The 27,349-nt window shown below is 40.0% G+C and overlaps 2 protein-coding genes and 1 long non-coding RNA gene across 3 annotated transcripts; 2 read left to right on the forward strand and 1 right to left on the reverse strand.

The window, feature by feature from the left end:
- The first annotated feature begins 5,110 nt into the window (after positions 1-5,110).
- On the forward strand, positions 5,111-7,732 carry LOC145972605 (uncharacterized). Its single transcript, XM_083101334.1, has 3 exons — positions 5,111-5,260; positions 5,450-6,785; positions 7,086-7,732. Exons 1-3 carry the CDS (start codon positions 5,111-5,113, stop codon positions 7,730-7,732), a joined length of 2,133 nt encoding a protein of 710 aa, XP_082957460.1.
- A 3,817-nt stretch (positions 7,733-11,549) lies between these two features.
- Positions 11,550-21,558, reverse strand: LOC145977633 (uncharacterized). Its single transcript, XR_014440595.1, has 4 exons — positions 21,448-21,558; positions 21,096-21,283; positions 14,480-14,846; positions 11,550-13,707 (listed from the first exon to the last, which is right to left on the reverse strand). It is a non-coding gene; the product is annotated as an uncharacterized LOC145977633 (long non-coding RNA).
- A 3,222-nt stretch (positions 21,559-24,780) lies between these two features.
- LOC145970522 (uncharacterized) lies at positions 24,781-27,327 on the forward strand. The gene is given in 3 exon segments (XM_083097369.1): positions 24,781-25,077; positions 25,153-26,338; positions 26,471-27,327. Coding segments are annotated over 3 exon segments (2,340 nt in total).
- Positions 27,328-27,349: the final 22 nt, after the last annotated feature.

The following is a 27,349-nucleotide window of genomic DNA, read 5'->3' on the forward strand; positions in this document are numbered from 1 at the left end:
CCGGCTGTAGGTTGGTAGATATATTATGTATTGCGTAGCATACTGCGTATACGTACATACACGGTAAACCAATTTATGTCATCGCTTGCCATCGAAATACAGAGCGTTAATGGGAAGTGTTCAAGTACACAGTGTTATAGTCACAACAGAAGCTTCCATTTTTTTCAAACCGAGTGTTAAATGACATAAAGTTATAAATAAAATTTATACATGAATAAAATTTATCCGTCTCTTATATAACTTGTGTGAATTTCAAATTTATATAAATTTATATTAAAAAATTTATATTAATATTTTTGATTAAATATTATATATTTTATTTATCAATGCGAATAGTCGCTCGTTAATCGTGGGTTCATCTATTTGAATAATGATCGATGCAAGATTTCCCATGACGCGTATCATGTATCTCTGCATAAGTCGCGCGTAAGTATTTCTTGTGTCGTTTTCTTTTCGTCAAGTAACAAATGAATCGATCCCGAATCGAGATATTGCCCTTATAAATGAATCGCGGATGAATACCGCCGCAAGATATCAGACTTGCGAATAAACGATATTAATTATTATCTTCGTCCTTCATCCTTTCGACGAGAGCTTGCAAAACAGGCATCTTTCTGCATGTTCTGCACAAAAGTTAAGACAGCTTTCGCAGGCAGATTCATTAACTGTTACCACCAGCAGATTAATTAGTTCTCGAGGGACCAATAAAGCATCATGATTTACGTCCTAGTAAAAGAGATACGTCTCTCGAGAAGAAAACATGTAATTATCGTACTCATTATATAAAGATTATATTTTAAATTATCAATTCAATTATTATTGTTTAATCATTAATATTCGTATTATATCAAGCATCGATCTTTCACTATTCATCAGAAAGTAAAAAAATATAATAAATCACTTTCAACAGTATGATGACATAAGTACTTTTCATTTTTTATTAATTTTGATCGATCTGAAATATATTTATCTATCTTCATTCCTCATTAATTGTTTTTTTTTAATAAAATTAAAAACGAGAACGAAAATTCATTTTCTTTCTCACATCTCTATTGATTTTAATAAATATTTAAAGAGGAAAGTGGCTTTACAAAAGCTTCGAAACATATTACTTTACATACGAATCGGCAGTAAATTTGAATAAAAGACATCCGTATATACATATATATTCATTCAACACGGATTCATAAGAGTACATATGTGTCTAATATGTCTTCGACAATGAGCAGATGTCACAATATTGTACTGTACATTTTAATCGCAAAAGATTATATTTCAACAAAATTTCTCAAAGTAATTTCAAAAACCGTTAAACATAATAAACCGACAGAATTTTCTCAATCAATCACAATAGATAATTTAGAAGAGGATTGAACTCTATCAGGTAATACTTATTTAAAATTTATTGTACACTCATATAAATGTTTCATTGCACATGTAGTTAATTTGTTCAATTAAATTTACAAACTCACGAAATCGAAAGTAACAAAAATTAAACAAGTAGAATTATTCACAATAGTTGAATCATATAAACAGCAAATACGTCTTTATGAAAAATAAAATCGTTTTTGAAGAATAAACATTTAACTGGAAACTTTCCAAACGATTCTGTCGGGAATATAACGTATTTCTGTAACTCAGGGTGGCTTTAATATTTCACACACACTCCGAAAGAATCGATAGGAAAATGATTAGTATCGTTTTTATTTAATGCACTGCCATGTTACTTATAAGATATGAATAATTTATTTTTAATTTATGCAAATAGGATATTTTCTTCGACAAAAGGGAGAGTATTATCCAGTTTGTTGCAAGATTGCTCTCTGTAACAAAATAATGATAATTATTTTTTTCAAAGTTACTTCATTACGATTGCTTTGTTATTATTTTTCACAATTAAATTACATTTGTAAATAATAGCGTAGAGTATGTAAAATATTTCTGGTTTGTAAAATGTTGTGTTAAACGTACTTTGCGATATCCTATAACAATGTGTATTTGCTGTGCAAACTTTGCAAACTAAGAGCACTCGCAGCACTTGGAAATACACGTTCGCACAGCTGCCTCGTGTTATTACGCCCACCACGGTAAAATAAAGTACATTTGCAAAAATTTACTTCCGTCACGCAGAAGAATGACCAATTGATCTTTGTTACCTGATAAAAGTTTAAAGAATCCGCTATACATTTCCGTTCTCGATTCGCGTAATTAAATTTTCACGAATCGATCGCTCATCAGGACCTCTTCGTCTCATGACGTTTCGCGAAATTACATCGAAATGTCGATGACCCTGTCGTTTCTCGCATTACAGAGAAGGAAAGTAAGAGAGGCGCGTTCCGGGGATAGAAATCGAGCACCTACTTTATATTCGCCATTCGAAACTGGATCAGATACAGGACGATTTAGGTAAATGTCTCGACTGAATCCGACCCACGCTTTCTTGGATAACGCTCAGACTTTACGTTGTCCCGCGCGCGTTTTCCATTCTTTTATTTTACGGATTTATCCCGCACGTGGTAAAGCCTTCTTCTTAAGCGTAGCTGCGCATCACTTACCTTACGCATATACGCATCTGATATCTTAGATATTTATCGTACGGTTTTATAATGGATGTTATTGCATATACAAACAAAGAGATTTTAATTCTTCCGCGTTGCGGTTGGACAGAGATTGAAAATAATTTGCAAACGATATTTTTCTTCGACAAGCATGGGCACAACATAACAGAATATGCAATAAGCTTGCGTAGAATTAAGTAGACGCTAAACGTATGTGAAGTTATCGATTGCGGAATGGAAAGTATGAAGGTGCCTCCTCAAGATTCGAACGATAGATTTTGCGAAATGAATTATTACGTTTGCACGTAGTACAACGTACAATTATCGCCTTGGGCAATTTGTCTGTTTCATTGTACTCTTTCTATCCTCTACTTTATATCAACCACTCGAATCGACGGTGTTAGCTTAAAAATATTCGTACGCTTGAGGCTGTTTTATGTACGAGCGTTTTTTCTTCTTGTTTTATTTTGTTTTGTTTTTCTTTTATACATGTTTTATTTATATAACGATTGTTTTAATTGCCTCGATAATGCTTTCGTAAAAGAAATCCCGTATAGAAAAGATTCTATTTTTCAATATTAATATAAGAATAAACGAGTTTTTTTCTGAATTTAGAAAAGATCGATTGATGCAGATGTTCTTTGATGTAGATGCATAATTACCAGATGTCTGCTTCCATCGCGATACTATCCAAACGCAAATTTGTTCTCTATCCACAATATATATTCCCAACAGTTGCCACTTTTCTTCTCTCCCGAGAGCAGGTGAAATGGTAACACGCCACATAGAAAAAGAAAAAAGAAGAAAGAGGCGAGCAGCTTCATCCGGCGCAGCCGGGCGGAAAATAGCTAATATTCTAAAGCATCGGCGACATCGCGAGCGAGATGGGGCCTTTAACTGACGACCTGTGTATATCTATATATATGTATATATATACTTGAGAGCGCAAGCTGTTCCCCTTCTGCGTTTTCCTCTGTGCGGCCGCTTATGTTCGTGAAAGCTCCAAAATCTACGAACGATAAAAGACGGCAATCCCGCTCGCGAGAGCGCGTTCTGACATTTCAATCTGATTTAAGTCCACGAAATAAGGAAAAAAGTGCGTCAGCATCTCTTTTTCTATACCAGGTCGACGCCTACAAATATATAATATCCGGGTGAGTGTCAACAAAAGAGTCCTGATTAGCTTTTGTTCAGCAAAGCTTAAAATATTTTCATCTCGCAGAATATGAACGTAATGTGACGAAATTAATTAGAGACATCTGATATAATTTGAAATTTTGCAAAAAATTAATATACCGTGTATTTTTCATTTTTTTCATTACAATTATTATTAATGTATAATATTACTATAAAAATAAAACATTGTTTTGCGAATTATTGAATCTTAATTATAAGAAATAATAATGTTAGTAAAAGTTGATTTATACCATCCTTGATCGTTGGCCAATCAATAGCATGTATAATTAATAAAATGCTGTTGGTCACAGTAGACATATAATTTAAGGAAAAAATGCAATAATACGCGCGCGTGAACTTATATACGGTTATGAACTTGGTTCACTGCTAATAAGCTTGTTTCATGGTTCGTTACAAGATATTATGTTGACATATTTCATTACATAAATATCGCAGTATATACAACCTGATCTTTCATTTCTTTTTAATAAGAAATTTAATGAGTTTTCTTATAGATGAATCACGTGTTCTTTTTCTTGCGTTAAAATATAGTTTTAAAATATATTCTATGCAAAAAAAGAATTCTCTTTGAATAAAATAAAATAAAATAAAATAAAATAAAATAAATTTGTTGATCTTTTGCAAAATAATAAATAGTTAATTTTATTAATAGTAAAAATTATCACTTTCCATTAAATTATTCGTAATAATATTAATTTAAAGAAATGCGCTTGTTCTATAAGGAAAATACGTATCACAACAATGATACGTATCTTCTTATTACTGTATTCAACACTGTATTTATGATTTGGTTTCCTGTATTGTTGAAGCATGTCATCAATTAAGCAATATAGACAAATTGAAATGATCGAATAAATAAATTTTATTGTTGTATATTTTATATCCTATCTTATATTGCTATTATTTTTGTTAATAATTAATGCCTATCTTGTGCATATGACTTTGACAGATTCGTTTTAATTTCCGTTTCACGATAAAATATTCTTAATATTACAACAATGATAAAGTACAAAATCATAAATCTGTCCGCATTTGAAGATCGATTGATGACAACGGATATTTCTCTCTCAATCTACAGTATCTTATATACTCACGTACACGTATCCGTTCCGAACAAACAATTGTTATTGTAAAAACGACGAGCGACTATGACATCTGTAGAAATAAAGTTTGTCTGTCACAATTAAAGAAGTATCATCCGTCCGAGTGGCAATATAATCGATAACATTTTTAAGAAAAACGAATTGCATGAAATAACGGAAATACAACTACTTGTGTTTTCACAATTGCGATCTGGAGTATAAAATGGTCGAATTATCTTTTGCAATCGTCAGTATTCCCAAGTATAAGGAAACATGAAGATTATCATTTTGCTTGCGATTGCCGTATCATGGGCAGTCGCCTTTCCTAGCGGTTTAGGTGGTCTTTTAGGTGGCTTACCTATTCTAAATATATTCGGTGGCGGCGGAAGTTGGACAGGTGGTGCACATAAGGATAATTCACTGGTATGTTTAAACAATTCTTTCTATCACTTTTACAAATAGAATAAATAATAATAATACACGCATGTCTAATGCAAATTACATAATATACAACATATTGTAATATTCATATTTTTGAGGTTAAAAAATCGAAAAAAGTTATATTAAATTTTACAAAAACCAAACACTTACTATTAATGTATGAAATTATAGATATCGTTATCAGCTAAAATTTTGGATAGAGGAAAAGGAGGGTATAATGGAGGAGGCAATGGAGGAGGAGCTACTGGAATAGGAGGAATTGGAGGAACAGGAAATACTGGAGGAAGTAATAATGGAGCAGGAAGTACTGGAACAAATGGCAATGGAGCAGGAAGTACTGGAACAAATGGCAATGAAGCAGGAAGTACTGGAACAAATGACAATGGAGGAGGAAATACTGGAACAAATGGCAATGGAGGAGGAAATACTGGAACAAGTGGCAATGGAGCAGGAAGTACTGGAAGCGGTGGTAATGAAGGAGGAAATACTGGAGGAAATGGTGGAGAAAATGGTGGAGGAAATGGTGGAGGAAGTACTGGAGAAGGTGGTAATGGAATAGGTATTAATGGAAATTCTGGAAAATGTCATAATGGAGGAGGGAATACCGGAAGAGGTGGCAATGAAGCTGGAAATACTGGAAATGATAATGAAGCAGGAAATAGTGGAAGAGGTGGTAATGGAGCAGGATATGCTGGTGGTTCAGGTAGAACAATAAGCAGTAGTATATCGAGTGCAAGTGGCAGAGCTTCCAATATAATTAACACCTGGTCCAGCAAAAATGGAGCATCATCAAGTGCAGCTTCTTCGGCTTTTGCACAAAGTAAAGCTGGTGCCGGCAAAAGTGGTTCCAGCGCAGCAGCGGCTGCAAATGCTGCAGCATCGGCAATATCGAGCAATAATTCCGGTCATAAAAAATCAATAGATGACAACGATAACGATGAAAATAAGAATGATGATGGTAAAGGACAATCGAAAGCGTCAGCGAGCGGTCAAGCGAATGCTGCAGCGGAATCAGAGAGCAATGGTAAAGAAGGAAATAGTAAATCCAGTGCAGCAGCGAATGCAAATGCTAGTGCCGCAGCGGAATCACGAAACAGAAAACGCAGTAAAGGTAAAAAATCGAGCAATTCGGAAAAGGATTCGGAAGAAGATGGATCAGAGGATGCTGGAAAAGAAAAATCAAATGCGTCAGCAGAAGGAAAGAGCAACGCTGAGTCAAACAGCAACGGTAATAAAGATTCATCAAGCGCATCCGCGGACGCAAATGCAAACGCATCCGCGGAATCAGGTAAGAATGGTAAATCTGGAAGAAGTTCTTCGGACGCTTCTGCGAATGCAAACGCTGACGCATCTGCGGATTCGGATGGAACAGATGATTCCGGAGAGAATTCGTCCAATGCATCAGCAGGTGCGGATGCCGAAACATCCGCTAACTCTAAGGGCAAAGGAAAAGGATCGTCGAATGCATCGGCCAGTGCAGATGCTGAAGCATCAGCTGAATCGGAAGGTAAAAGCGGATCGGGAAAAGGTTCATCGAAAGCATCGGCCGACGCGAACGCTGAGGCATCTGCAAAATCGGGCAAGAGGGGTAAATCCGGAAAGGGTTCATCGAATACGTCGGCCAGTGCAGATGCCGAGGCATCAGCTGAATCGGAAGGTAAAAGTGGATCGGGAAAAGGTTCATCGAAAGCATCGGCCGACGCGAACGCTGAGGCGTCTGCAAAATCGGGCAAGAGGGGTAAATCCGGAAAGGGTTCATCGAATACGTCGGCCAGTGCAGATGCCGAGGCATCAGCTGAATCGGAAGGTAAAAGTGGATCGGGAAAAGGTTCATCGGGAGCATCGGCAAATGCAAACGCAAATGCTGAGGCGTCTTCACAATCGAAGGGAAAGGGTAAATCTGGAAAAGATTCATCAAGTGCGTCAGCGGACGCAGACGCCGAAGCGTCCGCAGAATCTGATGGAAAAGATAGTTCCGGAAAAGGTTCGTCAAATGCATCAGCGAATGCAGATGCCAAATCATCGGCTGATTCAGAAGAGGAGAGCAAAGGATCATCAGATGCATCAGCCAGTGCAGACGCGAGTGCAGCTGCAGAGTCAGAGAGCGATGGTAAATCCGGGAAAGGATCATCGAGTGCGTCATCTAACGCAAATGCGAGCGCGTCTGCGAAATCCGGACGAAAGGGAAGATCCGGAGGAAAGAGAAGATCCGGAGCTTCGTCGGCCTCGGCTGCCGCAAGCGCATCTGCGGAATCCGGAGGCAGAGGAAAGAGCATCTCGAGTGCCTCGTCCTACGCCGAATCCTCTGCATCCGGCTCGAAAGATGACGACTCTAATGATACAGCAGCGAGCGTATTAGCGAGTGCGAATAGCGCAGCATCCGCAGCAGGAGATAAAGCCAGTGCATTTGCGGGAGCCGCTGCGAATTCAAAAGCAGGTACGATAACGCTGTAACGGAAATAATCATGTATACGGAAACAGATATTCACATTCGAGGATAAATCAATTTCGTGAATTTTCCGCAGCATATATGTATCTCAATTTTATATAATTAACTAAAATTGTTGTAAATTTAATGATATTTTTCGCGTTATTATTTCATTATTTAATAATGAAAATTTAATAATGATAAAATTTCATTCATTTACTATATTATATGTACATAACGTATATGGAAAAATTATTTGTGTAACAAAATACACATACTCTTGCATTAATAATACATTAATTATTTGAGTGTAGTTTTAAACATTATTAAAATGAACCTGCACATAAATACAGAATATTAATATAGAATATTTTTTGAAAGTTATTACTAAATTAATGGAGTTTAAAATAAAATAAATTTAACTTATAATTATCTTTATAATATTTTTTGCTCGTGCACGCAATTGCATGTTTTAAATTAGATTTATTTCATTATGAATTATTTATTTATAAAATATAAATTATATATATAATATTAATTATTATTATAAGTGATATTTTCATAACTATTTATTATCAACTATAAAAAATTAAGTGATAATGTATGAACAAATTTTGCAATGCAGGAAATGTGTATAATACAGAGAATTATTCATGCTTTAATTATGTCGCTTTAATAATGATCTTAATGCAATTGTCAAAATTTGCATAGAATAATACAATAAAAACAATTGCATTGATAAATTTAATAAATACCACATATAATCAATAATTACGCATATATATCATAAATCGCTTACTATATACATTCTCACGAAAAAAATGGTTATTTTTTATTTGAAGAATGTAATTATGCATATATGATATATTGTACTCCGACAACTCTGTAGATCATGCTATTATATATATAGCAAAGTAATTTGTACTGCTCGACATATTCGCGAGTTATGATACCCAAGTTCCACGAACAAATTCTAGGCTTACAGGCAGATCGGCAGGTAAGGTAATGACGTTATACCGAGTTTACTCTCGTACTTTAGAGTTCTGTAATTCGCAATTGAGACATCGAAATACTAGTAGCTTATTCCCTAAAGTGCTCGTGTCTCATCTACTGGATACACCGAGTTTACTCTTGTACTTTGGAAATCCATGAATTTGTGATATGGTCAATACGTGGAACGGTACTGTCTGAAACACACTGGCAAAGTTAGTTTAGATTATTAATTTTTGCGTCATAAAGTAAAATACAGAATATACATGTTTGCCAATAGTGTAAGGTGCACTTGTGTATATTCGACATGATTTACCAGTCTTATTCGAATTACGTTCTAATTTTATCCTTTAAAATCAATAATTTCAATCAATTAATAATCTCAAAAATTATGTAGAAAAAAAATTTATCATATAATATTATATAATGAGTCTCAATAAATACAATTTCTAATAGTTATATAACTTTCGTATGTTTGGATATATGATGTACATATGACTTATATATAGACATCTAGCACAGCGAATGAGCTCGATGCATCCGCTTGTACTGAAACGACATCAAAAACGGAGGAGAGGAGGAAAGGACGGGCACAGGTAGAGAGAAATGGGTAGAGGAAGAAGCGGAAGTTGGGCATTTTCTGACGAGTTGCGTCGCAGACATAATGCCATTATACTTGTCTCACACTCACACGTCGAAACTTCCGAGCGAGTCCAATATATTCACCGATACTTCCCGAAGCGGGAGATATGCGCGTTCGTAGGTAAATCCAATATCGCTGACATGCGCTGTCTCGGCGCGTACTGCCATGCTTTAAAAAGCATCGGCGCCAAATCGTATCTCCTTCGTTCCTTGTTGGCCCTTGTACACGTCAGATGAGTATGGAGAACAGGGTAACATGATGACGAGAGAAGCCTGTCCGCGACCAAGCGCACGTGGAGCAGGTTGTTCTTTCTCTCTCTTTTTCCCTCCCCCTTTTTCTCCCCTTCTCTCTCTCTCTCTCTCTCTTTCTGTCTCTCTCCCAATATGACCGCTTTACTAAAACAAGCTCATTCAGTGAGTGTCCGCTTTCAGACTATAACATCATCATGATGTAAAGTACTTAATAGAACGGCCAATGTATCTGTGTTACTGGCAGAGTTGGTAATTTTAATAGAACATTGCATAGTTTCAATACGAAATGCATCTACTAGAATAGAAGGCATGCTTCAAATTTTATAATCATCAGCAATGAAAGAAATACTCGTCTAGGGTCTTCTATATTTTCAAAATATAAATAAAATTAAGTAAGATAATTCTGATATTTGTTAATCAAAGTACTAGCAATATGCTGGTGTGTCGTTATAAACGGGCGCTAAATTTTGACACAAAGAACGTTAATGCATTCTCCCAGCATTTATATCACGCGTGTCGATTGTCAGAATGTTAAATGGTAACGAAGCGTTATCGTAGACAATCTTTATCAGCTCCCAACATCACACACTCTATACATATAGGAAGCACTCTCTGCGGTGATGTCCAATTACGTTTCACCGGATATAAATCATCGGAAACATTGCGCTCACCGACGTTTGCTGGACACCATGTATTTATAGCGCTTAGTGCACAGTGATAGCTTTACAACGAGATACATATTTATAAGCTGTCGGACACCAAACATGTTTGCGTGTTTTTTTTATACACCTAGTACATCGTGTTGAAAAATAGATATACCTGAAAAAGTAGCCAAAATTAATAGTTACGTAACATATTTTAATTGTTTCGAAATTTTCACTTCATGCTACCCCAAGTTTCTCTTAATTCATTATTCAAATAGAATATCTTAATGTCAAGCCTTTTGATCTATGAAAGATCATCGGTTTAATTCGAAAGTTGAAATTTTAATCCTTGCGTAAAGAGCTGAAATTAGAGCTTCAAAAGAGTGCGGATTTAAAATACACGAAGTGTAACGAAGGTGAATTGTTCACGTAACGATCGACCAATATTATGCGCCACAATGAGGGTACGCTTTTTTCTCGTATCCATCAGGCGTCGATTGGTTTAAATCACGATCCATCGCGACTCGCTAACGTGCGGCCGCGCACGCGGTCATCGCGGTGTCGGCAAATTACAGACTTCGTTAGAATCCCCGTTATCTCGATACCTCATCTCACCGCAGGAATTATAAAAACAATTCAGATTTATACCTTACGGCTTATCATGCCGGAGAAAGTTATCTACGTGCGCACGGCACGAGTGCGGCCCGAGCGCCGTTACTCGCTTCGTTCGTTCATTGCAGAGAGACCGGGGCCCGATAAATCTCGGCGAAGAATGGTTTTGTTTCCACTAAAGATTACAGACGCTCGATAAAAAATCATTGTACGGGAGAAAATCGAGGGAGTCCCGATTATCGTGAGAATGAAATTGCGCGCGCGCATCTCTCTCCGTAATAGTAGTTACTTTGGCCCGTCGACGTCTATGATTTCTCATTGAACCGTATATTAAGGATAATGCCCACACAGTGATTGAAATCACATTGAATAAGAGGAAAAGTTACACGATTCCCCGATCGGAGGAAGTTAATGCAATAATACACGGAAAATTTCTCTTCTCTTTTTGTGTAGGTATTCGCAGCGTATCTAATTTTCACGTGTTTGCTTTTTCCTTGTTATTCTTGCAAATAAATTCAAACTCAACGCAGTCTCTCTTCGATTTTAATAATTGTGATTTTCTGACTGAGAAATAAAATTCATTAATATATATTAAGACTAAAAATTAATACGTTACATTTAATTACATTAATTATATTTCATTATCATTACAATTTTTTCGGTAATTATAACAAAAATATTAAACGATATCGTGGTGGACTACAGAAAAGACTGCATTAAATAATTAAAACAAAACTACAATTTTGACAAGTTTATTTTCTGATTCTCTTTTATAAAAAATTCAGTCTCGAGTATGAGTAATTTTTCAACCTTAACGTGTATCCGTTATAGTATTGTTAATATATGAGGTAAAAGGGTGAGAAAAAGATGTAAAAAAGAGAAAACGGAATTAAAGGAGGATCCGAGGAACGGACGGAGAGCGGACAGCTTAATAATTTATTTAGCCCCGCGAAAATCGTAATCTCCGAGATATTCAGGATCCAAGACTGATCACAGACGTAGCCGCAACCGTGCCCCTTCGGAATCGCGGCAATTATAACTGTATGCGCCGCAACGAGTGGATATACTCGGGTATAAAATACTCGCGCGTGTAGTACGTATGCTCGTACGTGCTGTTACGAGAGGCATCGCATTTGCCATGGCTCGTATTACTCGAAAATATCCGCTAACGAGTGACTTTAATCGACGGGGCATCTCTCGAAAGATACACGCGTATTAATAATTTTAATAAAATCCCGCCGATCTCATTAACGCGGCATCGTCGATCGCGTTCGCGCGCATCAGCGCACGAGGTTCATCTGACGTAACGTCCATTGCCAAATTACGTCGTCGTTACGACCTCAATTAGCGGCCGAGGCTTATATACACGTGTAAAAGCAGGCGCGTAATTTTTAAATCGCTGATTGTGCGAGGGAAAAAACACGAGAATAAAAGGAACGTGTGCGTTGTGTAAGAGGCGCTATGCAAAAAAGAGATTTGTGCACTCACCAAGTCATAATATAATGCGGTCGCATAACATATCGTGGGTACACATACATGCATACGTACAAGGCGAGTCTGAAATATATATCGTACGCCCCGATGACCGGTACCGCGCGCGGAACAGGAGGACGGGAACGAGGATGAAGAGGACAACCCACGCGCCTCAATAACGATCACGATGCGCCCGTTGCCGCTCTAGCCCCGAGCAACGCGAGTAGGAAGACAATGGCCGTAAATACTGGATGCGAGATGCTCGTCATCGTGCGGGGAAGCGAGGCATAATTCACAATGGATGTATCTCTTTAAATCGCGCGAAAGCGTAAAAGCTCATCGTTCGCCGATGCGCTATCTCGCTATGAGCCTGAACTTTGCCCGTTTCACCAGGGCTGCGCGATCAAACGTGACTTTTCCGCGGATTACACGTGCGCCCGCTATTTCGAAAGCGATCCTCCGAAAATGCAACGAGCGATCGGCCATCGAACCCTGAAACCGCGAACAGGACGCCGTGATTAAAACCACGTTCATCTCCCGGCGTCTGTTTAATGGATTCTAACCCGATCACGTCTGTAAAAAGAGACTTGTGGCTTTAATTTCTCTTGATGGATTCAGAGAAAAAAAATCTATTTCCTCGGTGACAGTTAATATTAGACTCTTAGCAAGTTGTTAGTTTTACAAATGAAATGGATACAGATTGTCAGCTTATTAATCAGGTGAAAGTATTGACGACAAAGTAAACTTTCCGATGCGCATTCATGTTAAATAAAATTAGCTTTTTAATCGCGGATTGCCTCGCGAGAATTGTCTTACTCGTGGTGGTCATTAAAATCCCATTAGATGCGAATTTTCAGGGGTCCGGCGAAATTGGAATAATCAGCGTGATTGTATTAGCTGTACAATCTGCGCGGGGTTCATTCTCCTTTGCGTGTTTGCATAATTCGCGATTTTATCAAACAATGCAGCGAACCGCGCCAAAAATCACTCGATTTCTCCTCCTTAGTTATTTTTATTCATTAATAACTTTCTCAAGATAGAAAATCCACTTTGATACGCCTTCGTCTTCAGCGCGTTAATAAGGATGTCGACTATTCCTCTATCCTGTCTAGTAATCCCGAAGATTAATTACGTTACGTTACAGAGGTCAGCATAGAGAAGCACTCTAGCGCAACGGCTAACTGCGTAATAATCATACGTTCGAACGATACTCGTTCTCCCTCGTGAATTTCGCATACTCGCTTGACGACCTGAGAAACTGCGAAATTCGGCCAAACCAACAGGCAGAGAGACCAAACCGAGAGACAGCCAGCCAGCAGTGAACCATTTTTCCAGGCGCACGTATTGTTGGAATACCAAATCCTGCGGCGACGAATACACTGCATTACCTGAAACAAAGGAGGCTCGCTGAATGTGCGAACGTGAAAAGTGTCTGTCTTCTAGAATGCGTCGCTTGTTTCCCGGTTTTCGTCGCGCCGTTTCAGCGCTTTCGCCCAACGTTTGCGCGAACGCGCGACTTCGTGAATAAAGCATTGTTAGGCTCCCCTACTCTCTCTCTCTCTCTCTCTCCCCCGAGCACGTCGACGGAAATCATAGAAATCTGTAAATGGAATCACGCGGGGCGCTTAAACAAACGCGCTTACATTGTGCCTAAACGAGTCCGAGCGGAGTTTAAATGAATTCCGTCTCGAAGTCTCTTGACAGCGCGATACATTCACTCGCGCGTGTCTCAATGACACTCGTTTTCGTTGTTACAGCACGTCGATTTGACTTGCCCGCACGTTTCCATCGTAATAATCCGCCGCTCGTTGAATACGAACGCGCTCAAAGCGTCGAGGGAGACGAGAAAAAGGCTTTATTCGCGGATGTCGATGAGACTGCTGGTCAAAATACAATCGCCTTAAAGGTAAATTCGACGAACCGCTCGACAAAATTGAATAAAATAAATGCCAAGTCTCGAAAGAATCTGAAATGCATCTCCTCGTCTCGAAAGGATGACTCATCATCGCGGATATTTATTATCATTTTTTAATAATGTTTAGTTCTCCGAGCGAAATCTTCTATCGATGTTCATCGCGGCTGGTCACGATCAGAGAACAAAAGTGCGTCTTCCGTTATCCACAACATTGTGGCTCGCCGATAGACGTGATTACGACTTACGTATAACTGAAGACTTCAACCTATTCTTGCCTCGCACTTCCTTTCCAAGCTCGAATCCATTCGTCATTCGCTCGTGGACACAGTTCCGTGGATACATCGACAAACGATGCCATTAACTCTTTTAAAAATGATTGTAACCTGAAATTAAGAGGTGATTTGCACCTGCAGCCAAGTCCGCGTGCTCAAAATAAATACACCTGGCTTCGAAAATAAAATCCATGATGTATCGACGATGAAATGCCTATTATCCTGAATACGACTGCCACTTTGCGCAGCGGAATGAATGGCCAATGGTTAAGTCATCGTTATTCATAGCCCTACGTCCGTGACACTCTTGCGTATCTCGCAGTTGCACATAATATTGTCCCTGCAAATACAAATAATAGTTAGTCAAAGTAATTTAATCATTATTGCGCATGGTATGATAATTATACATAAACGTTACTCGTAGAATTTTTGCCTCCATCGCTTTGCATAAATGAGTTACATCAAGCAACTCACGATTTCTTCGTTTTCCCAAAACAATTGCAAAGCATTATATTTCTCGAATTAAGTAATAAGTAATGAGATTTCCGCTAACAACATAAACGTAATAACGCGAAATGTTGGCGAAGTAGCCCGGCAATGATAATGGGTATAAATTTCATAGTGGTTCTCCCAAGAACAATGGAAGATCCCGATGTGATTACGAGAACTCAGTTGGCACAGGCTATTTGCGGGCGGCGCAATTGCCGCACGGGAAAACACGCCGGGAAAAAGGAACAGCCGAGGGCCGTGGAAGAGGTGGGAAACATTGGGATTTATTTGTATAGTGGCAGTTACGTTTTACACACACTGTATTCCGCGGCGCGTTATTATGGCGAATTTTCTGGGCCGCCGCCAACCGCCGGAAAAATATGCAAAGAACACGTTCCACCGTAATCGGTGCTATCGCCCGGCTATTAGATGCCAACGTAGTCAGGAGTTGCATCCCATTGATTTCTTACGTCGGCCAGCGAGAAGATCGGTGGCTACGGATATGCCGGGCTAAAACTCAAAAAGACAACCGCAAACGGCGGCACTTATCCGCGAGAATGCTTGGTGAAATCGCGCATATAAACGCTGCATACGTTCGGTAAATTCGTGGGTTGCCGGCAAAAAGAGACCTCAACATTTGCATTTATCGGATCACGACAGCGGCGCCTAGATTAAGATCCGTTCCGCGCTCGGCGGAATGCAAATACAGTTTTTAACATCGACTTAATCGAGACTCTGCTATGTATATTGTTTGTCTCTTACCTGCTCAAAGAATCGCAAAATGAGAAGAATCTATTAAAATAAATGGCGCTGATAAAATTGATTCTCGCCTGAGAAAAAAGTAATAAGTAGTATATAACATATGATTGACAAATTATATATATATACATATATATATACGTCATAATTACGTGAGTCTAGACGTTCTACATAAATGCCGTTTAGATCGTTGATTACAGAACGGAAATAAATAGCGTTTATGCGAGTAAAAAAGAAAAAGAATTAATGCTGCATATCAGAAGACAAACGCTGAGAAAATGAAGGGCTCCGACCCTTTATTCCAGTGGCGTATTCATTTCTGGCGCTTTCACGCGCCGAGGCGTGGCATTGCTCTGCAGAGAACGAAGAGGTTCCGCGAAAGGCAGCGGTAATCACGGAAATGATCATAATTTTAACGATGAGACTCGCCGGGATCTCAAGGTTTCTATGGCAAGAGCGGTCGTTTTGTAGAATAAAGAAAGAAGAAACCGACAAGAAAAGCGCTGAAGGGTGCGACCCAGGAAGGAAGAGCGGAATAAGAAAAGATAAAGAACAATAAAATAGCGGAGGTGAATTGAAAGAACGAGGGAGGACGCGACAAGACATCGGGGCCAACGAAAAACTAATTATATTAAGTGGCAGCTAATTACGGACCTATATTCCAAGTTGACGCGCGTCTGGAAATGAAGCACCACGTGTAGCAAAAACAGCGAGATATTCACGCGTAGGTCGCCGGGCACGGCCATTAATTGCCAGAACTAGTTTAACGCTTTGAAAAGGCTTCCTTTATTTTCCCTCCCGTAATTCCTCGTTTTAACGAGAAAATGTTTCCATCCGCTTAGAGCCGATATAACACGCTGCTCTCATCCTTTGAAAAGCACCTGCTTCGCTCGCAAGTGGCCGGGCCCCGAGCAGAAAATTATTAGAAGAACTCGTTTAAAGGAATTTTAGTTCTGCAGAGAACGCTGCGCTGATATTAAGATACGGAAGAGTGAGTCGGAGATATGCAACTAATTGCGCTAAAAATACGATGATACTCGTGGTATGCGGGAGAGAGGGGGAGGTGAGGGGAGGGAGAGGCAATTAGATGAAACGGCGTCGCATTAAAAGCAATAACTTGCCGCAAATTACTGCATTGTCGACGCTCCGAAATGAGAGCTTCGTGCACGGTAGCGAAATTACGCGTTTCCATTATTTCTCTTTCGGGCAAAAGTCGTCCGTTGTTATAATTTGATACGCATAATATATTATTAAGTCATTATTAATCCGTTATAAGCGGGCACACACGATCATTACGAGAAAGAGGCGAAGCTTTCACGTGACCGGTACAACCAGAAATTCGTGATGAAGAATAACACCCGTCATGTCGCCCGGGTACGATTCGGTAGCCGAGCAAAAATCGTCCCTGTTCTCGCAGCGCGCATTTATCAAGATCAAAGATGCAAGGGACAAGATGAATTCCTCAGAGAGAACGCCGCCGGTGGGCTGCGATATCTATGGAAGACTAACGACTTTCGGCGAGTAGTTCTCTGTCGCAAGCGTACTTCGCGACGCGCTTTACTCGATACAATTTTTGCGAATGTCGTCGAAAAATCCGCGCGGAAGTTAAGATTGATGTAATCGATTTGATGCCGATTAAATTAGAGGAAAATAAATAGCGAGGTTATCGTCAATCGACAGGGTTTCGAAAAGATAGGTAAAAAATATGATCTATTATAAACTTGCTTTTTTTCACTGGCCAAGAAATCTATCGACGATTATGATTCGCACGCGATTCCCCACGCGACAAGCACGATCGATGCGTCCTGAAGCATAACGGCGCGTATTCCACGCGTCGCTGCTCCTCGTTTCGAAGCACGGAAGTCGTGTCCCATCTCCCATGCTTTGTTGTTCTTATTCCGGCGGACGCTCGTTAGCCACTCAACACGCAACCCAATTTCTTCTCGCTTCTCTTTCTCGGCTCACCGCTCACCGACCGCTTTAATCTCTTCAGATACGTGCACTTCGTACGCATACGTTTATTTAGCTTTATGAGATGTTTACGCTTCAACACTTTGTAACAAAGTGAAATCTTTTCAAACACTCTCTTTTTCAGAGTGTTATTTCTAGCAAATCTGATTAGTTAGATTACAGCTGATTTATCAAATAAATTGATAGCGGTATGCATCGCGCGATCGGCAATCAAACGTTATATTCCCTTTGCGTGAGTCATACCGAATCGTGATTCCCCCCGAGGACGAGGGTAACAGAGAATCGCCCACCCAGTAATTTCACGAGCGCGTAAAACCTTTTTATGATATTTTAATCCGGCAGATTGGCGTCGCTTGAAGATTTGTCTCGCTTTGCTACTCGGTTCCATCGTGTTACTCCCTGTCGGATAAGCCTCGGGGACTCTGCGGGTCCCAGCGCTCGCAACGCATCGCTACTGCATCCATCTACTCGAGGGTTCCCGCGGTGCGCAATTGATGATGAAATATGCACACCGTAAAAGTGGCGTCCTTTACCGGCGGCCGGGCTACGCGACCTTCGTTACGCCATGGCTTTAATTTTGTCGCAATTTAGAAGGGCTACGGCCGGAATTAATTACCCTCTCTCGTCCGGTGCACTGGCCTTCCGCGCCTTGCACCGCACGCGCACTCAATATCACGCTACCATCTCAAGCCCCGTTCGTACTATTCAAACCAGCGAACCAACAAACGAAACAGAACAGTTTTGTGTGTAAAACTGAGGATCCATTGAATTTTCGATTCCATTTTTCGCGTCAATCGTTCACATCAAATACTCTCATCACGGATACAAAATTATACAAATGCAAACTTATTTGTCAGATCGTCCGTTTAAACAGCTTAAATCCGGCTTTACATCCAGGTTGTTTTTAATTATCACTGTTTGAATTTTTCATTACGCTGGTAATGTTGCAGCAAATGTCAAAACTCGACAAGGAGAAGAAAAAAAAAGCGCCGGTAGTTTGCTGCAACAGTTAAGCAGCGCGTATCGCATATATTGTGGAAATTAGCGCGATAAAACAAAGTTGAATTTAAAAGAGGCGAGTGCCGTATCCCACTGGAATTCACTGTTTTGTTCTATCGCATCTGCTACGATACGGCATAACACGGTTATTCATTAAACCAGTTCTGGGTCTTCCTTCCGCGAAATATGCGTAACGCGCATCTGTTGTGTATTCAATGTAGTTTTCTCCGATAATTTTCGCCATTCAAAAAACAAACATCTATAGAAGCATCACCGGGCTTCGCCACATCTTCGTTAACGATCATTCAGGTGGAAAAAAGCGAATGTATTTTTTGAATTGCACTAAATCAATCATTAGCGGTGCTTGCGGCAGGTTGCAAAATGTAAATCTATAACATAACGTATTTGTATCAGAATAGACACTGTTTTTCACTCTGAGCTATGCATTTAAAATCCATTTCGTCGATTGTTCGAAACGTTCGCACGAAGGAATTCCGAATCGCGATCGATAATTCGAAGCCGGCCATAAAACGCGCGGTGGAAACGTAGTGCACGCGTACGTTGCATTATGCGGATCCTCGGAATTGCGAGGAAGAAGTGCATCGTGCTCCTCCCTGTCTCCCCTTCCGCTTCTCCTCCAACATCTATGCACCATCGTCAAGGATTCTCTCGGCGTTTCGAAAGCGCCAAGCAAGGACCTCTCTCGCGGTCCCTGGATCGTTCCGTTTATCTCGAGCACCGTCGTTTCGCGATGAATAAACAGCAGTCGGGCTTCTTCGAAACAATTTAATCTACATAAGCTAACAGCTACCTGTCTCTCTGCTAGCGTCGCCGATAGGGAGATTCGAGCCACTCGGAACGTACGGGATACAAGCGAAGCGGTGGCTTGTCGCGCTCGTATACACTTGAACGAGATCAGCGTTTGTCCCTCGCGAGTTAACACGGACCGGGAAATCGGAGGAAAGGGAATAACAGAACGGACAAGACTACGCGACGAGGGAAGGGTGCGGGAAAAAGATGCCGGGATAGCACCTAGAGAACCAGAGCTGCCGGTGGAGGAAAACGGAAGGAACAATGGACGAGAGTAGAAAGAGGGTGGGAGAGGAGGGTCGGTCGACGGCTTCAAGAATCTACGGGGCCACAAATAAGAGATAAAGCTGGCCTGGCACTTCGTATCTACGATCTGGTCTCCGTATCACTTCTAGGTGAAGAGGAAGAGGAGTGAAGGGACGGAGATTCTCTTCTGCGGGAGAATCCACCATAGATTGAATTATCGTCCCCGATCGATTCCGAATTTAGCCCTGCCGGTTCTTTGTACAGTTGTTTTTCGTTTGGATTGAAATAGGCGGAGATGAGAGTTACGCAATTAACTCCCCGAGGGTTTATTATTAAAACTATGGCGCGCGTGTACTCGAGTGAAAGATCCGAGCCGGCGAATTTGATTTGTGAGAACGTCGACGGAGATTTTCCACCGATTTCTCAAGCTTGTTTGTTTTTAGAAGGAAGGCTGGCTGGCTGGCCCACGATAAGCACGACGATTTCAAGGAAGTGAAAGACTTATCCTGCGGAGGTGGAAACTATCTTGCGTCAATATTGACGATATGTTGGCGCATTCGCTTTGTCAGCCGGAGACCGAGAATTGCTTTCCCAACCGGCTCGATTTCCGTTTATTACTTCAAAAATATTGCACTATCGAAGACACACTTATTCGATGTAACACACATTCATGTAGAAACAAATACATCTCAATTTAACCTACCTTGAAATAAATTTTAAGTGTGATTAATTATTATTTGGATTCACTAACGATCAATTATAATTATTCCTCGTTTATATTTTTTTAATATCAAATTTATATGTATGATAATTTTTTTAATAATTTCAAAATTCTTTTAAATCATTATTTTTTTAAATATAAAAAAATGTACTATGTGTATTTACTCTTCCTCTTTAAATTAAATAAATAACTTCTATGAAATATTACGTAAATCATTTCTTGATAATTATATCAGTTATTCGAAATGTGATAACGTATCTCACCTAGATAACTACACTAACGGTTAGCATTTATTTCAAAAAATGATGGCTTCGTCATTTTTTTCTTCTTTCAGTCTTCGTGGTGGTATGGTGAGTCAACGGGAGTCTTTAATTAGCAGACTATTTAGCTTTTATCTTATCGCACCGAGAGAACATCGGATGACTTACGCGCGTCCACGTGTAACTTTCTACCAGGACGTCACGTTAGAGGGTGCGGGACTTTGACTTTAAATTACTCGAGGAAGCGAGAGACTCGAAGAAGAAGTGGAAGAAGAGGAAGGAAGAGGAGAATGCGACAAGAGGTATCGAACGATGCATGCAACCGAGCACTTACCTCAACATCCCCGACGGATTTACGAGAAGCACCATCCTGATAAAAATGCACGATTGTTCGCGCGTCAGCCCCAGCAGAGGTACAACCGCCAGTACTCGTGCATATATTTCGCATTATCGAATCTTCCGCCCCGTTATACAACGATCAACGTTAATTCGAATTTTCTCGACGACGGGCTAAATGTTTCCCTGAAAAATACAACGTTACACGTTACCCACTTTATTTCACGCCTCGGCCGTATTTCCGCGCGTGCGACAGGCATGACTGTGCGACAACGATACGGATGAAGAAAAAAAGTGGTCCTTGCGTCAAAGACAAACATGAAACGTGTGAGTAGAAAGTGACTCATTACCAAACGAGTTTTACGAGTAGTATCCTCGATAAAACAATTAATCGAATTAACAAATCCAATCTCGGCGAAATTAATCGCGTCGAGATCGATAAATGTCAGGCAGAAATATATGTTTCACGTACGAATGAGACATGTACTGATCGCTTTGTTCGATCCATCTTTTATAGGTACCACCTCCCAGCGACGAGATAAACTGTTTCTTGCGAGTCAATATTTGCTAAATCGCCCGTTTCAGATATGTCAGCCCCACCTGTACGTTACTGCAAAGCATATGACTTCGATGAAATTGATAGTATCCAGCTGTATTTTCTTTTCTGTTTATATCACAGTACGTTCGGTTTTTATTCATGAATTGTATTCTGCTGCAAAGTATTGGCGATAAGAATTTTATAACATTTTCCTGTTACATTATTTTGGATAAACCTTTTTCGATCAAGTAAGTGATTTTATCTTTTATTTTTTTTCATATTTTTCTTTCTTATATTACTACTATATATCTGCATGTCATTATTAATCATAATCATTATAATAAGAAAAGAGTTTATGATAAGAAAATATTCGTTGTTGAAATATGTTTTCAATTAAAAACTGTCGTAATTTCTGCAATATCCTATATTTATGCCTTATATTATACAAATCATTCTAGAATTAATTTTATCTTTTAATAATACTTGTAAAAATAATAATACGAACATAAATAAAAAAATGAAATAATAATAATAATTAAATAATATAATTAAATCAAGAAAATTGTAAAATTAGATAACAAAATTATAAATAACCTGTCTTTACGTTCAATGTAATATTGAGATAAATGTTGCGCATAAAGAAATGCAATTTATTTCAAAGGTCTTTTAAAATATCGACAGTTATTACCTCTTCTTGTGTATCACTTGAGGAGCAAATTTGGGTTAAAGCAGACTCGGCGCGATAATATTCATTTAATGCAATTTAAGTAATTGCTATCCCATTAAGATGACAGTCTTACAGTCATTTCGCAAGCACGCGAGGAACTACCTCGATACGATAAAACTGCACCAATTTTATCTCCCGATATTTATCGTGGAAGCCACAAATAACATATTATAATACTCAGTTGTTATTTTTATTCATCGAGTGGTAGAACGAGAGATTGTTATATATACGCGATAATAACCTGAATAACAGCGATATGCAAATAGAATCCTAATTTGCATGACGGATTAAGCATTGTGAGCACAAAGCGATACGATAATAGGTTAAATTCCTAATTACTAGAGGCGGTCATAATAAATCCGAAAACTCACAGTATTTCAGGTAACCGCCAGGCAATTAGGCTTGGCTAATGGACTCTAAACTGTCAGTTATGAGTTTCTAGCTTCATGAATGCACGAGATGGTATCACGTATACTTCCTAGCGGATCCTAATGATCCCTGCAGATTTGCGCAATTGCAACAAATAATCGTTATCCGACAACATTGGCTACATTGCAGATAACGTTAATGGCGCATATATTATTCAGCAAACATTTATCCTTGACGATGAAGATTACGCGCGTTTACAGAAACCGGTGTGTGCAACCAATTTAAAAAAAAAACAATTTTCCTCCTCTATGTTTTTGTTAAAAGAAATTAATAAGCAAGCGAGTTTCTTTTGCTTTTCAATAAATTTTATTGCTCATATTTTCATCGCAACTGATACTTTGCCGTATTCCTCGCTGTATTCCGATATCGATATCTATAATGCCGCTAATTACTGACGGATTTAATTTCAGTAGTAATGCATGCAAGTTAATATGAACAACATATGAGCGAACCAACAGGGGTGTGTGCGTCGGATCTCTATTACTCTCTGATATATAACCAGTTAATATACCTACCCTTCCGCGTTGAATCACACGTAAAACTTTGCGATGATCGTGGCAGCAAATATGACCCATTGCCAGCGAATGACCTTCTAATTCGTTCATAATTACTCGCTCTAAAGCTTTTACGTAAATACGATACTATTTAACGGCGAATCATTTCCGGATGCTAGAACAGATATGTATACCTTATGTCGTGACACATACACAAGTACAAGCATTACTATTTATTCCATATAATTTCATGCAACAGCTACAAAGGAGAAGATATGACAACCATATCCAGCTGCGCGCATTAGTAAGCTATAATTAGCATACTGCCATTATCACCTGTGTACCTGAAAATGTGTGTGATCAAACAGATTAGTTAAATCCGGCCGTCGTTTTCACAAATTTTCGGTCATAATATTGAGGCAATCACCGTCATTGTCATTAAAGATATTGCGACACGGAACATTTCAATTTAAAGTATCTTTGAGAAAAAGTATTGTAGAAAAACACGAATGCTAAATTGTATTTTTGCGTTATCTCGAATTATCTAACATGATTGAACTTAACTTTATTTTTGTATTTTGTGTCTCTTCATTAGATTTTTGTGTCTTTTTATTTAGATAAGGAAACCATGTGTAAATGAATAATTTAAAAATAAATAAATAATGAAAAATATTATATATATCTTAATTATGCTAAATTTAAGTAATTAAAATAATTAAATTACATTTGGCAAGAATATAGTTCACAAAATTAATATTACTATTTTATATTTTGAGATAAAATAATATGATATATCTAATTAAAAAGAAAACAAAAAGCTTATTTAATTTAAGTAAAAATATGCAAAACATGCTTTACAGGATGCAATGAATTGTAATAACATAAATATATTTTCATAATTCCATATTTAAACAACAACCAATGTGTTATGGATAAGTATTGATTCTAAAAAAAAAAGACTAAAACATATGAAATAAGTATTGATTTTGACTTGTAGATTCGGCTGTAATAATAAAAGGGCGGCAAAGCGAAGTAGCATATCTAAAATAAAACACATTTGCAACAGTTGAAAAGCATGCGACAACGGAGCACGAGGAAATTTACATCCTGAGTCATATAGGCAAGAAATGTTTATTATTACAATTACTGTATGCATATAAAACCGTCGGTTTGCTAGTATTCAGTATCAGTTACCAAAACTTCAGCAAAATGAAGCTTACTCTAGGCTTCATTATAGCTTATTTGTCTTTAACATACGCATTTGAGAATGACATAGCATTAGCCAATGCGCAAGCTAAAGCAGAAGCAAATGCATCAAGCAATACGAAAGAAAAATATACCGTTTACAGTGATGCCAAAACATTCGCTAACGCTGTAGCTTACGATCAAGCAAATGCACATGGAAAAAGACAATCATCCGCGCAGAGTAAAACGAGCGCTAGTGCTTCAGCTTTATCATTTGCCGAATCTAACGCACGAGCAGCAGCTAGCGCGAATGCCGCAAGTGTATCTCTTGAAAAAGGAGTGTCATCTGCCGAATCTAATGCACAAGCAGCAGCCAACGCATACTCTGCAAGCTCATCTCGTGGAAGAAATACGTTAGCTAACGCACAAGCAGCAGCTAGTGCGAATGCCGCCAGTGCATCTCGTGGAGGAAGGGGATCATCTGCCGAATCTGATGCACAAGCAGCAGCTAGTGCGAATGCCGCCAGTGCATCTCGTGGAAGAGGAGGATCATCTGCCGAATCTAATGCACAAGCAGCAGCCAACGCATACTCTGCAAGCTCATCTCGTGGAGGAAATACATTAGCTAACACACGAGCAGTGGCACTCGCCAGTGCAATAAACGCCGCACGTACAAGGAAAGGATCATCTGCCGAATCTAGTGCACAAGCAGCAGCTAGCGCGAATGCCGCAAGTGCATCTCGTGGAAGAGGAGGATCATCTGCTGAATCTAATGCACAAGCAGCAGCTAGTGCGAATGCCGCAAGTGTATCTCGTGGAAGAGGAGGATCATCTGCCGAATCTAATGCACAAGAAGCAGCTAGTGCAAATGCCGCCAGTGCATCTCGTGGAGGAGGGGGATCATCTGCCGAATCTAATGCACAAGCAGCAGCTAGCGCGAATGCCGCCAGTACATCTCGTGGAGGAGGGGGATCATCTGCCGTATCTAATGCACAAGCAGCAGCTAGTGCGAATGCCGCAAGTGTATCTCTTGAAAAAGGGGTGTCATCTGCCGAATATAATGCACAAGCAGCAGCCAACACATACTCTGCAAGCTCATCTCGTGGAGGAGATACGTTAGCTAACGCACAAGCAGCAGCTAGTGCGAATGCCGCAAGTGAATCTCGTGGAAGAGGAGGATCGTCTGCTGAATCTAATGCACAAGCAGCAGCTAGTGCGAATGCCGCAAGTGTATCTCTTGGAAAAGGGTGGTCATTTGCCGAATCTAATGCACAAGCAGCAGCCAACGCATATTCAGCAAGCTCATCTCGTGGAGGAGATACGTTAGCTAATGCACAAGCAGCAGCTAGCGCGAATGCCGCAAGTGCATCTCGTGGAGGAAAGGAATTATCTGCCGTATCTAATACACAAGCAGCAGCTAGTGCGAATGCCGCAAGTGTATCTCTTGAAAAAGGGGTGTCATCTGCCGAATCTAATGCACAAGCAGCAGCCAACGCATACTCTGCAAGCTCATCTCGTGGAGGAGATACGTTAGCTAATGCACAAGCAGCAGCTAGTGCGAATGCCGCAAGTGCATCTCGTGGAAGAGGAGGATCGTCTGCTGAATCTAATGCACAAGCAGCAGCTAGTGCGAATGCCGCAAGTGTATCTCTTGGAAAAGGGGGGTCATCTGCCGAATCTAATGCACAAGCAGCAGCCAACGCATACTCTGCAAGCTCATCTCGTGGAGGAGATACGTTAGCTAACGCACAAGCAGCAGCTGGTGCGAATGCCGCAAGTGCATCTCGTGGAGGAGGTGAATCATCTTCTGTATCTAATGCACAAGCAGCAGCTAGTGCGAATGCCGCAAGTGTATCTCTTGGAAAAGGGTGGTCATCTGCCGAATCTAATGCACAAGCAGCAGCCAACGCATACTCTGCAAGCTCAGCTCGTGGAGGAAATACATTAGCTAACACACGAGCAGTGGCTCTCGCCAGTGCAATAAGCACCGCACGTGCAAGAGGAGGATCATCTGCCGAATCTAATGCACAAGCAGCAGCTAGCGCGAATGCCGCAAGTGCATCTCGTGGAAGAGGAGGATCATCTGCTGAATCTAATGCACAAGCAGCAGCTAGTGCGAATGCCGCAAGTGTATCTCGTGGAAGAGGAGGATCATCTGCCGAATCTAATGCACAAGCAGCAGCTAGTGCAAATGCCGCCAGTGCATCTCGTGGAGGAGGGGGATCATCTGCCGAATCTAATGCACAAGCAGCAGCTAGCGCGAATGCCGCCAGTACATCTCGTGGAGGAGGGGGATCATCTGCCGTATCTAATGCACAAGCAGCAGCTAGTGCGAATGCCGCAAGTGTATCTCTTGAAAAAGGGGTGTCATCTGCCGAATATAATGCACAAGCAGCAGCCAACACATACTCTGCAAGCTCATCTCGTGGAGGAGATACGTTAGCTAACGCACAAGCAGCAGCTAGTGCGAATGCCGCAAGTGAATCTCGTGGAAGAGGAGGATCGTCTGCTGAATCTAATGCACAAGCAGCAGCTAGTGCGAATGCCGCAAGTGTATCTCTTGGAAAAGGGTGGTCATTTGCCGAATCTAATGCACAAGCAGCAGCCAACGCATATTCAGCAAGCTCATCTCGTGGAGGAGATACGTTAGCTAATGCACAAGCAGCAGCTAGCGCGAATGCCGCAAGTGCATCTCGTGGAGGAAAGGAATTATCTGCCGTATCTAATACACAAGCAGCAGCTAGTGCGAATGCCGCAAGTGTATCTCTTGAAAAAGGGGTGTCATCTGCCGAATCTAATGCACAAGCAGCAGCCAACGCATACTCTGCAAGCTCATCTCGTGGAGGAGATACGTTAGCTAATGCACAAGCAGCAGCTAG

This window comes from Camponotus vicinus, unplaced genomic scaffold (assembly GCF_025532165.1).
Source record: "Camponotus vicinus isolate PSW18456_S1 unplaced genomic scaffold, iyCamVici1.0 SCAF_1, whole genome shotgun sequence".
NCBI classification, from domain to species: domain Eukaryota; kingdom Metazoa; phylum Arthropoda; class Insecta; order Hymenoptera; family Formicidae; genus Camponotus; species Camponotus vicinus.

What these genes read in the sequence shown, in the direction of transcription:
- LOC145972605 (XM_083101334.1), top strand. Translation starts at nt 5,111, where the DNA reads ATGAAGATTATCATTTTGCTTGCGATTGCCGTATCATGGGCAGTCGCC. An exon ending in CACATAAGGATAATTCACTG is followed by an intron (nt 5,261 to 5,449) that starts GTATGTTTAAAC and finishes ATGAAATTATAG; the next exon opens with ATATCGTTATCAGCTAAAAT. An exon ending in AGCATCAGCTGAATCGGAAG is followed by an intron (nt 6,786 to 7,085) that starts GTAAAAGCGGAT and finishes CTGAATCGGAAG; the next exon opens with GTAAAAGTGGATCGGGAAAA.